At 41.8% G+C, this 15,709-nt stretch overlaps 1 protein-coding gene across 1 annotated transcript in view; it reads right to left on the bottom strand.

Moving 5' to 3' along the window:
* Positions 1 to 774: 774 nt before the first annotated feature.
* tdrd12 (tudor domain containing 12) overlaps positions 775 to 15,709 on the bottom strand; it is a 33,224-nt gene continuing 18,289 nt past the window's right edge. The window contains exons 31-35 of the mRNA XM_014125573.3: positions 15,503 to 15,608; positions 13,683 to 13,796; positions 13,272 to 13,425; positions 12,952 to 13,012; positions 775 to 7,616 (exon numbers count right to left, since the gene is read on the bottom strand). Coding sequence (XP_013981048.3) covers positions 7,549 to 7,616; positions 12,952 to 13,012; positions 13,272 to 13,425; positions 13,683 to 13,796; positions 15,503 to 15,608 — 503 coding nt within the window. The 3' untranslated portion in view covers positions 775 to 7,548. The remainder of the gene's footprint in view (positions 7,617 to 12,951; positions 13,013 to 13,271; positions 13,426 to 13,682; positions 13,797 to 15,502; positions 15,609 to 15,709) is intronic.

Genomic DNA, 15,709 nt, shown 5'->3' with positions numbered 1-15,709 from the left:
GGGAGTGTATTAGGATAAAAGGAAACAAAATAAAGCTAAGCTCAGGCAAAAATCGTAGAGGAAAACCTGGTTCAGTCTGCTTTCCAACAGACACTGGGAGACAAATTCACCTTTCAGCAAGACAACAACCTAAAACGCAAGACCAAGTATACACTGGAGTTGCTTACCAAGACAACATTGAATGTGCCGGAGTGGCCTAATTACAGTTTTGACTAAAATCGTCTTGAAAATCTATGGCAAGACTTGAAAATGACTGTCTAGCAACAATCAACGTGACATAGCTTGAAGACTCACAGCTGTAATCTCTGCCAAAGGTGATTCTAACATGTATTGACTCAGGGGTGTGAATACTTATGTAAATGAGATATCTATATTTCATTTAAATAAATTAACAAAACATTCCTTTTTTTTTTTTTACTTTGTCATTATGAAAAAAAATCTATTTAATACATTTTTAATTCAGTCTGTTACAACAAAATGCAGAATAAGTAAAGGGATATGAATACTTTCTGAATACTCTTATATCAGACTTACACTGCCACCTGCTGATAAAGGTACAATGCTGAAATGTGTGTTAGTGAAAAGAGGAAGTAGGAAAGCAGCTATTAGATTTTGAAGCATGTCCATTCATGAGAGCCCACCAATGTTTACCGACCATACCCCATTCACCTCTTTACAGGTATTGTAATGAGTAAAAATGTTGCATGTTTGGTGTTCCAGTAGTTATTAGGGTGATCCAGTTCTAAGTGTAATAAACAAATTATAACAGGGAAATTCAAGAAACAAATAACTTTAATTTAACCAAAAAACAAAGCTTTACATGGATTGAGACAAAAAAAGCAATATAATACATGTTCATTAACAAGATCACACAAGCTACATGGGTACAGGTTTCCGTGACAGATTTTTGCCACGACATCAGCGCCCTCTTCAAGAACTAACAAATGCCTCTTCAGTAATCAACAAATGCCTCATTAGTAATCAACAAACGCCCGTTTGGACTCCACACAAATATGACCATTCTGTGAAAGGCTGAGACTCTCACGAACACTGGCCTCACAAGAATCCTCTGAAGGTCCCCCCAGGACCAGTTAAAAAAAATAAAAAATGAATGGAAGTATATACAGTCGTGGCCAAAAGTTTTGAGAATGACACAAATATTAATTTTCAGTCTGCTGCCTCAGTTTGCATGATGGCAATTTGCATATACTCCAGAATCTTATGAAGTGATCAGATGAATTGCAATTAATTGCAAAGTCCCTCTTTACCATGCAAATTAACTGAATCCCCAAAAAACATTTCCACTGCATTTCAGCCCTGCCACAAAAGGACCAGCTGACATCATGTCAGTGATTCTCTAATTAACACAGGTGTGAGTGTTGACGAGGACAAGGCTGGAGATCACTCTGTCATGCTGATTCAGTTCGAATAACAGACTGGAAGCTTCAAAAGGAGGGTGGTGCTTGGAATCATTGTTCTTCCTCTGTCAACCATGGTTACCTGCAAGGAAATACATGCAGTCATCATTGCTTTGCACAAAAAGGGCTTCACAAGCAAGGATATTGCTGCCAGTAAGATTGCACCTAAATCAACCATTTATCGGATCATCAAGAACTTCAAGGAGAGCGGTTCAATTGTCGTGAAGAAGGCTACAGGGCGCCCAAGAAAGTCCAGCAAGGGCCAGGACCGTCTCCTAAAGTTGATTCAGCTGCAGGATCAGGGCACCACCAGCACAGAGCTTGCTCAGGAATGGCAGCAGGCAGGTGTGAGTGCATCTGCACACGCAGTGAGGCAAAGACTTTTGGAGGATGGCCTGGTGTCAAGAAGGGCAGCAAAGAAGACACTTCTCTCCAGGAAGAACACCAGGGACAGACTGATATTCTGCAAAAGGTACAGGGATTGGACTGCTGAGGACTGGGGTAAAGTCATTTTCTCTGATGAATCCCCTTTCCGATTGTTTGGGGCATCCAGAAAAAAGCTTGTCCGTAGAAGACAAGGTGAGCGCTACCATCAGTCCTGTGTCATGCCAACAGTAAAGCATCCGGAGACCATTCATGTGTGGGGTTGCTTCTCAGCCAAGGGAGTGGGCTCACTCACAATTTTGCCTAAGAACACAGCCATGAATAAAGAATGGTACAAACACATCCTCCGAGAGCAACTTCTCCCAACCATCCAGGAACAGTTTGGTGACGAACAATGCCTTTTCCAGCATGATGGAGCACCTTGCCATAAGGCAAAAGTGATAACTAAGTGGCTCGGGGAACAAAACATCGATATTTTGGGTCCATTGCCAGAAAACTCCCCAGACCTTAATCCCATTGAGAACTTGTGGTCAATCCTCAAGAGGCAGGTGGACAAACAAAAACACACAAATTCTGACAAACTCCAAGCATTGATTATGCAAGAATGGGCTGCCATCAGTCAGGATGTGGCCCAGAAGTTAATTGACAGCATGCCAGGGCGGATTGCAGAGGTCTTGAAAAATAAAGGTCAACACTGCAAATATTGACTCTTTGCATCAACTTCATGTAATTGTCAATAAAAGCCTTTGACACTTATGAAATGCTTATAATTATACTTCAGTATTCCATAGTAACATTTGACAAAAATATCTAAAGACACTGAAGCAGCAAACTTTGTGAAAATTAATATTTGTGTCATTCTCAAAACTTTTGGCCACGACTGTATGTTAACAGTTTAGTGCCAAAAATAAGGGTTTAAATACATGTACAAATAAAAAAGATTCCTGATCTTTCTTATACTGTAGCTCTCAGATATAGGACAGACACTTCAGAACAAACTTCCTTTCAATTTTTGGGGGGGGGATATCTGTTGTTCCATGTAGTTAATCTGTTATTCAATGCGTTTGTATGGGCTAATAGCAGTAAAGACAAATAAATAATTTTTCATATTTTTTTGATACATCAAGGGCTCTTAAAATTCTAACTCAAATTGCAAAATGATCCTTGGTATGACATTCTGTAAATAATTCCATGTAGTTTAGCACATGGAACCCCCCGATTTCAAATGGTAATGTTTTAGCATTTGTGGCACAAATCCCATTCAAGTCATAGTACTTATACTAGCATTTTTTTTTTTTTTGGCACATTATGTAAGTCGCTCTGGATAAGAGCGTCTGCTAAATGACTAAAATGTAAATGTAATGTCCAAATCATCCTAAATTATCTAACATTGATTGCGTAGCTCAACTAATTTACTTAGAGGATTTGGACATGATGCACAAAAAAAATGCTAATTTTGGTACCATGACTTACAGGGGATTTGTGCCACAAATGCTAAAACGAAAGCACTTTTTACAACAGCAAGTGCTTCACAGTGACACAGCCTAATCCTTCAAAGAACAAGCAGAAGCACAGAGGCAAGGAAAAACGCTCAGATGGAAGAAACCTTGAGAGGAACCAGACTATGGCAAAAAACACTAACAGAACCACCTTTTAAAGCTGCCATCAGCAGTTGAAACAAAATGTACTCACCTGTTTTCGGTAAAAAGCTGAGGAATGGGGCTGGAAAAAAGTAACCACTCAAATTCATAGAGTTATTGATGCAAGGACTGACCAGCCATGATATAAAAATTATAGTTTAACCATGTTTTGAGGCTATATAAATGTTTGTTTACATTTACTTTGTGAACAAACATTGGAGGAAAACAAGCTTATACTTTAGGTTCTGATGGGGTACAACAGTTGAACTAAGCTCATAAGGGATTTATAAGTTATATTCTTAAAAAAATCAATGGGTACATATTTAAATCCAAAAATGGATGTAGCAACTGCAGATTGACCATTTAAAGGGTTAGTTCATCCAATCTACATGCTTGGGTGAAATTAATCTACAATGGCTGTGTTTATACAGGCAGCCCAATTTAGTTTTGTGCACAATTACAGTGCATTCAGAAAGTATTCAGACCTCTTGACTTTTTCCACAATTTGTTACAGACTTATTCTAAAATGTATAAAAAAAGGTACATACATTATTTCTTCAGCCACTCAGTTAAAAGGCACATGACAGTCCGCTTGGAGTTTACCAAAAGGCACTTAAAGGACTCTGACCATGAGAAACAAGATTCTCTGGTCTGATGAAACTAAGACTGAACTCTTTCGCCTGAATGCCAAGCGTCACGTCTGGAGGAAACCTGGCATCATCCCTAAGGTGAAGCATGGTGGTAGCAGCATCATAATGTGGGGATTATTTTCAGCGGCAGGGATGGGGAGACTAGTCAGGATCAAGGGAAAGAGGAACGGAGCAAAGTACAGAGAGATTCTTGATGAAAACCTGCTCCAGAGCACTAAGGACTTCAGACTGGGGTGAAGGTTCACCTTCCAACAGGACAATGACTTGGCACACAGCAAAGACAACGCAGGAGTAGCTTCGGGACAAGTATGAATGTCCTTGAGTGGCCCAACCAGAGCCCGGACTTGCACCCGATCGAACATCTCTGGAGAGACCTGAAAATAGCTGTGCAGCGACGCTCCCCATCCAATTTGACAGAGCTTGAGATGATTTGCAGATAAGGGAGAAACTCCCCAAATACAAGTGTGCCAAGCTTGTAGCGTCATACTCAAGAAGGCTTGAGGCTGTAATTGCTGCCAAAGGTGCTTCAATAAAGTACTGAGTCTGAATACTTATGTAAATGTCATATCAATTTTATAAATTTGCAAACATTTCTAAAAACCTGTATTTGCTTTGTCATTATGGGGTATTGTGTGTAGAACAATGAGGGGAAAACATTTTAGAATAAGGCTGGTACGTAACAAAATGTGGAAAAAGTCAAGGGACCAGGAAACTTTCCGAATGCACTGTATTGGCAAAAGATTTGATCGGTCAAAAGACTAATTAGTGGCAAAAGATCAGAATTAGGATGCCTGTGTAAACGCAGCATTTGAGATGTTTATGTAGGCCAAAGCCCTATACTACGTGCACGGTTGCACGAGTTAGTGAGGTGAGGTAACTCTGACCAACTCAGAGTTCAACCCGGGATAACCGGTACCACAAAAGTTACCTTTTAGCCAGGTAAATTTCTATGGCAACGAATCCTTCAGAACTAACCTGCTCCCAGATAGGCTAACTCAGGGCTAAATGTTTATACTGAAGTGTCTGAGCTGTGAGTTGAGGACCAATAAAATCAGATTCCCTCCCACTCGCAAAGATTGCGTCATAATCTCCTTCATTTGAAGAAAGCTGATTAAATATTGTATTAAATCAAAATGGTTGTGTGTAACATAACACATTTAGTAATAACAGAACACATTTGAAACTTAACGCACAGTAAAACTTGTGATAACTTAAAACAAATATTTTATCGCTAGTAAAGATGATGGTGCATTAATAAGCACACCAAAGATGGCATTACCAATAAGTAATACAATAAAGACGGCACTTCTACAAGCTTATTTCACACCACAGCCTTCTGAATTTGATATAACTTTTTCATTTTGAAATCGGCACAAATGAAAATGTGGCACCGACTCGCCCATGGACTGATATTTCAGCATTGTCTCAATGAAGAGTTCGGCGTTCGACTAGCCGTGTGCGGCATGCACAGGAGTTAGCGGTAGGCGGACGAGCAATATCTAGTCAGTACGGATTAAGCCGGAGCCGGAATGTGAAGCTAACTGAACCTGGCTAGCTTTAGAAAACCTTGAGTAGAATATAGCTTCAATCGTTCTATACCTCTCTGTAGTGACAGCATCCACGATAATCCATCGTTTACTTCGCTACAGGTAGCTCGATTAGATAAACTACCCTTTTAATTTAGAGAAATTCCAAGTGTTTACATTTTTTACTACACAACCCACTCCACACTTCGTAAGGGTGTTTTTATATATATAGCTTTGAACTTCATTGTACTGCTGAAAGGTTAATTTCTACCATAGCTGTTGTTTTGTTAACTTTTATTTTGAAGGCTTTATTAAGGCCGAAGTAAATCTTACGGTTCTTCTGGCTGAACTTGGGTCATACCGAATTGTTCCATGTATTGAAAGTAAAATCATTGATATTAGTTTACAAAGCAACTATTCCAAAACCATTGCACTTTAATTGAAAAATCACAGAAGAAATGCAGGTAGTCTGGAAGAACGATAGTCTTAAATTGATTAATGGTCATTTAGATTCTTGAAAAAAAAAAAAAAAGTTACATAATGGAGCTTTAAATGCCTCATGAGCAAAGCACAACCGTCGGTCTTTGTCATAACCCAAAATATTTGTTTTTATTACACTATTGTTTACAAATGACAATAATGTAAACAAACAATGTATAGCTTGGATGTCATGGACTGTTGGATGTCATGGACTGTTGGATGTCATGGACTGGTCCTCTCAGTTGGTAGAGCATGTCTCTTGCAACAAACACCAGGATAGGTGGTTCAATTCCTAGGACCACTCATACGTAAATTAATGATGCACGAAGCACGCATGACTAAGTCGCTGTGGATAAAAGCATCTGGTAAATGGCATATATACTGTTAGTCCTTGCACCTAGAACGCAGTCTATGAATTTGAGGGGTTACATTTTACTAGCCCCATCCCTCAGCTCTATGCCAAAACAAGTGACAGGGCAGCAGTTTTTCGAATCCCAGAATGTAGCTTTAAATCTGTACATTTGTCAAGTAGACACTTGCTTGAAACCAAGAACTGGTTCACAAATTTGAGTTTGCTTGAAATTGAACGTAACTTAAACCTATAACAAAACTGATTTGCGTTTTACCTAACAACTATGTGTGAAAACGCTTATTGTAATTGTCCAGTCAAAATCTCCCTTAAAAGTTCAGTTAACTCTTACCAAAATAATTTTGTTAACTCATCCTATACTCATGTGGCCAAAGCATAAATTGGAGGGGGGGGGGAAACACTTCAAAGACCCCACCTCAAACAGATAGTTTCAGAAACGCCTTCAATTTCTTCATAGAGGATGATGAGCTGGCCAATCAGCAGTCTACTTGCTTGAATATTTTTTATGACGGGTCAACGGACACACCATTCTGTTTGTTGAGGTACGCCCACATCATTCCAACACAGGAAAGCTGCTTTTTAACATACTTTAAAAAATACTTCAGGATTTTGGCAATGAGGCCCTTTATCCACTTCCCCAGAGTCATATGAACTGGAGGATATCATTGTTATATCTGTGTCCAGTATGAAGGAAGTTAAAGAGTGTTTCGTAAGCCAATTCTAACTAGCGTTAACACAATGACTGGATGTCTATGGGTATCTGCTAGTTTGGCAATTCCTTAGTAGTAAATACTTTGATGTACCAGTGTCGTAACAGATTTGAATACGCCGTCATTATTCTCAATTCACTTGTGTTGAGTCTGATAGCATAACATCAAAAAATCTTTAAACAACAAACCTGAAAACATGGAATTGTCATATGAAATGTGCTAAAATAGCCAAAGAGATGCGTCCTTCAAGCAGACATGAACGAAAAGTGTATAATAACTAACTGGCTGAATTTATGTATTTTTGGGGGATTGGCACTAGGTTCTTCTCAGTTGATTAGAGGGAGGATCGATGAGGGCCGTCTGTCTGCAGTCAGTCACTGCTACTGTCTGAGCTCACGTAGCAGCCTTCCTCCCCAGTGTGCCCCACAAAGCAGAGACCTGGGGAACACCAGCAACAGAACAAGGTGGTCAGTCAGAACTACACTGTATATGAAAAAGTATGTGGACACCCCTTCAAATGAGTGGATTCAGCTATTTCAGCCACACCGTTGCTGACAGGTGTATAAAATTGAGCACACAGCCATGCAATCTCTATAGACAAACATTGGCAGTAGAATGCCCTTACTGAAGAGCTCAGTGACTTTCAACGTGGCACCGTCATAGGATGCAACCTTTCCAACAAGTCAGTTCGTCAAATTTCTACCTTGCTAGAGCTTCCCCAGTCAACTGTAAGTGCAGTTATTGTGAAGTGGAAACATCTAAGGAGCAACAACAGCTCAGCCGCGAATTGGTAGGCTACACAAGCTCACAGAATGGGACCACCGAGTGCTGAAGCACGTAAACATTATCTGTCCTCGGTTGCAACACTTACTACCGAGTTCCAAACTGCCTCTGTAAGCAACGTCAGCACAAGCCCAGTTCATTGGGAGTTTCCTGAAATGGGTTTCCATGGCCGAGCAGCCACACACAAGCCTAAGATCACCATGTGCAATGCCAAGCGTCGGCTGGATTGGTGTAAACCTGGCCGCCATTGGAGCAGTGGAAACGCGTTCTCTGGGAGTGATGAATCACGCTTCACCATCTGGCTGTCCGATGAACGAATCTGGGTTTGGCGGATGCCAGGAGAACGCTACCTGCCAGAATGCAGTGCCAACTGTAAAGTTTGGTGGATGAGGAATAATGGTCTGCGGCGGTTTTTCATGGTTCAGGCTAGGCACCTTACATCCAGTGAAGGGAAGTCAATGCTACAGCATATGCCAGGAGAACGCTACCTGCCCAAATGGCGTCTTGCTTTTCCCCAACAAAGTTCATCCAAAACCACACCCCGTTAATCAGAGGGGCGTTCTACTACGCTTCCATTGGCTAGCTAGCGTTGTCTCACTCACAGGCGATCAGAGCAGAGACAGTGACCTTCCAAGGTAAGGATGGAAAGTGTAATTTAACAATTAGCTTCCTACCGTAATGCAGGCCTATTATATCATGTTTGGTAACATTTGCCCATGTATTTATTTTCAGAATTTGAATGAGTTGTAAAAATGTCTCAGAGAACTCTTCTGAATTCCCTTAACGTTACTAGCTCGGTATTTGAAGTTATATTATCATTAGTAGTCTATTATCATGTAAAAACACTTATTATTCATAATTTCTCAAATATTTATTAGCTAATCATTCAGTCGAACACTATGCTACAGCCATTGAATGTCTTTGAGCGTTAAGGGACATTAATGGCTAGCTCAGTCCACGACATTATATTATTATATTTTTGAACCTTGAAATACAAGGGAAAATGTTATTAAATCAGTGACAAAATTCGCACTGCGATATTCACTTCCGAACTTTGAGACTTGGAGAGCTCGCAAAGAATTGTAGGATGCCCCTCTGAATAACTGGGCGTGGTTTTGGCAAAACTGCATTAGGAAAAAGACACACCGGAATGCAGCGCCAACTGTAAAGTTTGATGGAGGAGGAATAATGGTCTGGGGATGTTTTTCATGGATCGAGCAAAGCCCCTTAGTTTCAGTGAAGGGAAATGTTAACGCTACAGCATACAATGACATTCTAGACAATTCTGTGGCAACAGTTGGGAAGGCCCTTTCCTGTTTCAGCATTACAATGTCCCCATGCACAAAGCGAGGTCCATACAAAAATGGTTTGTCGAGATACGTGTGGAAGAACTTAACTGGCCAGCACAAAGCCCTGACCTCAACACCATTGAGATGAATTGGAATGCTGACTGCGAGCCAGGACTAATCGCCCAACATCAGTGCCTGACCTCACCTATGCTCTTGAGGCTGAATGGAAGCAAGTCCCTGCAGAAATATTCCAACATCTAGTGGAAGGCCTTCCCAGAAGAGTGGAGGCTGTTATAGCAGCAAAGGGGGGGGGGGACCAACTCCATATTAATGCCCATAAGTTTGGAATGTGATGTTTGATGTGTCCACATACTTTTGATAATGTAGTTTGTTGTTTTCTCTATGGCAAATTTTTATATATTTTTTATTTCACCTTTATTTAACCAGGTAGGCCAGTTGAGAACAAGTTCTCATTTACAACTGCGACCTGGCCAAGACAAAGCAAAGCAGTGCGATAAAAACAACAGAGTTACACATAAACAAACGTACAGTCAATAACACAATAGAAAAATCTATGTACAGTGTGTGCAAATGTAGAAGAGTAGGGAGGTAAGGCAATAAATAGGCCATAGAGGTGAAACAATTACAATTTAGCATTAACACTGAAGTGATAGATGTGCAGATGATTATGTCAAAGTAGAGATACTGGGGTGCAAAAGAGCAAGAGGGTAAGTAATAATATGGGGATGAGGTAGATGGGTGTGCTATTTACAGATTGGTTGTGTACAGGTACAGTGATTGGCAAGCTGCTCTGACAGCTGTTGCTTAAAGTTAGAGAGGGAGATATAAGTCTCCAGCTTCAGTGATTTTTGCAATTCGTTCCAGTCATTGGCAGCAGAGAACTGGAAGGAAAGGCGGCCAAAGGAAGTGTTGGCTTTGGGGATGACCAGTGAAATATACAGTTGAAGTCGGAAGTTTACATACACTGTAGCCAAATACATTTAAACTCAGTTTTACAATTCCTGACATTTAATCCTAGTAAAAATTCCCTGTTTTAGGATCACCACTTTATTTTAAGAATGTGAAATGTCTGAATAATAGTAGAGAGAATTATTTATTTCAACTTTTATTTCTTTCATCACCTTCCCAGGGGGTCAGAAGTTTACATACACTCAATTAGTATTTGGTAGCATTGCCTTTAAATTGCTTAACATGGGTCAAATGTTTCGGGTAGCCTTCCACAAGCTTCCCACAATAAGTTGGGTGAATTTTGGCCCATTCATCCTGACAGAGCTGATGTAACTAAGGTTTGTAGGCCTCCTTGCTCACACACACTTTTTCAGTTCTGCCCACAAATTTTCTACATGATTGAGGTCAGGGCTTTGTAATGGCCAGTCTAATACCTTGACTTTGTTGTCCTTAATAAGCCATTTTACCACAACTTTGGAAGGATGCTTGGGGTCATTGTCCATTTGGAAGACCCATTTGCGACCAAGCTTTAACTTCAGACTGATGTCTTGAGATGTTGCTTCAATATATCCACAACATTTTCCTTCTTCATGAGGCCATCTATTTTGTGAAGTGCACTAGTACCTCCTGCAGCAAAGCACCCCCACAACATGATGCTGCCACCCCCATGCTTCACGGTTGGGATGGTGTTCGTCGGCTTGCAAGCCTCCACCTTTTTCCTCCTAACATAACGATGGTCATTATGGCCAAACAGTTCTATTTTTGTTTCATCAGATCAGAGGACATTTCTCCAAAAAGTACGATCTTTGTCCCCATGTGCAGTTGCAAACTGTAGTCTGGCGGATTTTATGGCGGTTTTGGAGCAGGGGCTTCTTCCGTGCTGAGTGGCCTTTCAGGTTATGTCGATATAGGATTTGTTTTACTGTGGATATAGATACTGTTGTGCTGGTTTCCTCCAGCATCTTCACAAGGTCATTTTCTGTTGTTCTGGGGCCAGCCAATGAGAGCATATAAGTCGCAGTGGTGGGTAGTATATGGGGCTTTGGTGACAAAACGGATGGCACTGTGATAGACTACATCCAATTTGGTGAGTAGAGGGTTGGAGGCTATTTTCTAAATGACATCGCCGAAGTCAGGGATCGGTAGGATAGTCAGTTTTACGAGGGTATGTTTGGCAGCATGAGTGAAGGAGGTTTTGTTGCGAAATAGGAAGCTGTTTCTAGATTTAATTTTGGAATGGAGATGCTTAATGTGAGTCTGGAAGGAGAGTTTACAGTCTAACTAGACACCTAGGTATTTGTAGTTGTCCACATATTCTAAGTCAGAACCGTCCAGAGTAGTGATGCTAGTTGAGCGGGCGGGTGCGGGCAGCAATCGGTTGAAGAGCACGCACTTAGTTTTACTAGCATTTAAAAGCAGTTGGAGGCCACGGAAGGAGTGTTGTATGGCATCGAAGCTCGTCTGAAGGTTTGTTAACACAGTGTCCAAAGAAGGGCCAGATGTATACAGAATGGTGTCGTCTGCGTAGAGGTGGATCAGAGAATCACCAGCAGCAAGAGCGACATCATTTATATATACACAGAGAAAAGAGTCGGCCTGAGAATTGAACCCTGTGGAACCCCCATAGAGACTGCCAGAGGTCCGGACAACAGGCCCTCCGATTTGACACACTGAATTCTATCTGAGAAGTAGTTGGTGAACCAGGCGAGGCAGTCATTAAAAAACCCAAGGTTATGTTGTCTGCCGATAAGAACGCGGTGATTGACAGAGTCGAACGCCTTGGCCAGGTCGACGAAAACGGCTGCACAGCACTGTCTTTTATCGATGGCGGTTATGATATCGTTTAGGACCTTGAGCGTGGCTGAGGTGCACCCATGACCAGCTTGGAAACCAGATTGCATAGCGGAGAAGGTACGGTGGGATTTGAAATGGTCGGTGATCTGTTTGTTAACTTGGCTTTCGAAGATTTTAGAAAGGCAGGGCAGGATGGATATAGGTCTACAACAGTTTGGGTATATTTGAAGAGGGGGATGACCGCGGCAGCTTTCCAAATGTTTGGGATCTCAGACGATACAAAACAGAGGTTGAACAGGCTAGTAATAGGGGTTGCAACAATTTTAGCGTATAAGTTTAGAAAGAGAGGGTCCAGATTGTCTAGCCCAGCTGATTTGTAGGGATCCAGATTTTTCAGAACATCAGCTGTCTGGATGTGTGTAAAGGAGAAGCTGCTGCAGGGGGTGTAGAGCTGTTGGCCGGGGTAGGGGTAGCCAGGTGGAAAGCATGGCCAGCCGTAGAAAAATGCTTATTGAAACTATCGATTATCGTATATTTATTGGTGGTGACACTGTTTCCTATCCTCAGTGCAGTGGGCAGCTGGGAAGAGGTGCTCTTATTCTCCATGGACTTTAGTGTCCCAAAACGTTTTGGAATTAGTGCAACAGGATGCACATTTCTGTTTGAAAAAGCTAGCCTTTGCTTTCCTAACTGACTGAGTATATTGGTTCCTGACTTCTCTGAAAAGTTGCATATTGCGGGTGTGTGAAAGCATTACTGGAGCCTCCTTGTCATTTTAAGAGGCTTGATACAATGATAGAAAGCGAGTGAAGCTAGTTAAAGGTTTAATAAATATATTTTAAAAAAGTGAAAGAGCTTTGGGACGGTAGCTAACTGACTGCAAATAAACATAAATAACTAGCTTCTGGAATGTAGTGCAAATGATTCTAAAATCTTACCATTTGAAGTCTTCTTTTCATCTTCCTCAAATCGGTCGAAATCCAAACTAACAAAAGCACTCTGAGGACATCACAATTCACCTTAATCAATATTCATTATGAATAAACAACGAGGCATGACATCTACTAGAACATTCTGTTACTGTAAACAGAACTCTGACAACTCCTCATCTGGAAGGTCATGTCTTGTATTTTTTTTGTTCTCAAATGTCAAAAGGACTAAATATCCAAAGTATGTTTACCTACAGGTATTGCTAGCTGTACAAAGGAGGTTTGGAGATAGACATAATATATTTTTTCCCTCTAATGAAAAGCACTACCTTTTGCTTGAGGAGCATCTTCCAGTCTCCCCTCTCCTGTTTGACGAGCCTGATGACTGGCTCATTGCACTTCATCTCCCAGGAGCACCTCTCTGCAGTGACGTTACTGTGGAGCTCCAGGTCAGCACGATAAGGCCTGTCATTCACACACGCACTAGAGGCAATAGTTAGAGATTAAATATTATCAAATGAAATGCTTCCCTCATTTGTGATGCCAGGAATTACAGCCCCAATGTTGACTTCATCCTGCACACACAATGATACCTTGCACAGGGAGTTATTTAAAATTGAAAAAAGATTTACATAGAATAGAAACATTAACAGCTCAGCACTTGCCTCAAGCTACTTAAGATTTTTTTTTAAATGTATGTTCAGGTGGTTGAAAGGACACATGACAGACATTCAACAGACCTGTACACCACTCTGTCAGGGAAGAATTCACATCTCTGATCCACTGGTTCTCTGAGCTTTATGTTCAGTGTGACTGTGTCATCTCTCTGGAACCACTTGATCTGTGGATGGAAACTGAAAAAGACTAACTAAATGTAAATCTGTGATGGATTGGAGTCAGTTCAGTCAATTTATATATACTGCTCAAAAAAATAAAGGGAACACTTAAACAACACAATGTAACTCCAAGTCAATCACACTTCTGTGAAATCAAACTGTCCACTTAGGAAGCAACACTGATTGACAATAAATTTCACATGCTGTTGTGCAAATGGAATAGACAACAGGTGGAAATTATAGGCAATTAGCAAGACACCCCCAATAAAGGAGTGGTTCTGCAGACCACTTCTCAGTTCCTATGCTTCCTGTGTGATGTTTTGGTCACTTTTGAATGCTGGCGGTGCTTTCACTCTAGTGGTAGCATGAGACGGAGTCTACAACCCACACAAGTGGCTCAGGTAGTGCAGCTCATCCAGGATGGCACATCAATTCGAGCTGTGGCAAGAAGGTTTGCTGTGTTTGTCAGCGTAGTGTCCAGAGCATGGAGGCGCTACCAGGAGACAGGCCAGTACATCAGGAGACGTGGAGGAGGCCGTAGGAGGGCAACAACCCAGCAGCAGGACCGCTACCTCCGCCTTTGTGCAAGGAGGAGCAGGAGGAGCACTGCCAGAGCCCTGCAAAATGACCTCCAGCAGGCCACAAATGTGCATGTGTCTGCTCAAACGGTAAGAAACAGACTCCATGAGGGTGGTATGAGGGCCCGACGTCCACAGGTGGGGGTTGTGCTTACAGCCCAACACCGTGCAGGACGTTTGGCATTTGTCAGAGAACACCAAGATTGGCAAATTCGCCACTGGCGCCCTGTGCTCTTCAAAGATTAAAGCAGGTTCACACTGAGCACGTGACAGACATGACAGAGTCTGGAGACGCCGTGGAGAACGTTCTGCTACCTGCAACATCCTCCAGCATGACCGGTTTGGCGGTGGGGTGGCATTTCTCATGGTGTGGGGTGGCATTTCTTTGGGGGGGCCGCACAGCCCTCCATGTGCTCGCCAGAGGTAGCCTGACTGCCATTGGGTACCGAGATGAGATCCTCAGACCCCTTGTGAGACCATATGCTGGTGCGGTTGGCCCTGGGTTCCTCCTAATGCAAGAAAATGATAGACCTCGTGGCTGGAGTGTGTCAGCAGTTCCTGCAAGAGGAAGGCATTGATGCTATGGACTGGCCCGCCCATTCCCCAGACCTGAATCCAATTGAGCACATCTGGGACATCATGTCTCGCTCCATCCACCAACGCCACGTTGCACCACAGACTGTCCAGGAGTTGGCGGATGCTTTAGTCCAGGTCTGGGAGGAGATCCCTCAGGAGACCATCCGCCACCTCATCAGTAGCATGCCCAGGCGTTGTAGGGAGGTCATACAGGCACGTGGAGGCCACACACACTACTGAGCCTCATTTTGACTTGTTTTAAGGACATTACATCAAAGTTGAATCAGCCTGTAGTGTGGTTTTCCACTTTAATTTTGAGTGTGACTCCAAATCCAGACCTCCATGGGTTGATAAATTGGATTTCCATTGATTATTTTTGTGTGATTTTGTAGTCAGCACATTCAACTATGTAAAGAAAAAAGTATTTAATAAGATTATTTCTTTCATTCAGATCTAGGATGTGTTATTTTAGTGTTCCCTTTATTTTTTGGAGCAGTGTATTTATTAACTGAATTTAACACAAACAGAAAGCTTCATTTGAATATTCAGAAATATAAGGGATACGTGTACCTCAAATACCGTTTTGGTGCATCCACAGCAACCTTGTCAACACTGATGACTTTCTCACCGTTGATGACTTGCTGGCCGTTGACTTGCTTCTCATCGACCAAATTACCTGAATAAGACAAATCAAACTTTGTCACATGCGCCGAATATAACAAGTGTAGACCTTTCCGTGAAATGCTTAATTACAAGCCCTTAACCAACAGTGCAGTT

This window comes from Salmo salar, chromosome 10, assembly GCF_965601325.2.
Source record: "Salmo salar chromosome 10, fSalSal1, whole genome shotgun sequence".
Classification (NCBI taxonomy): domain Eukaryota; kingdom Metazoa; phylum Chordata; class Actinopteri; order Salmoniformes; family Salmonidae; genus Salmo; species Salmo salar.
Note: the sequence above shows the minus strand (reverse complement) of the source record. Positions and strands in the feature narration are given on the sequence as shown.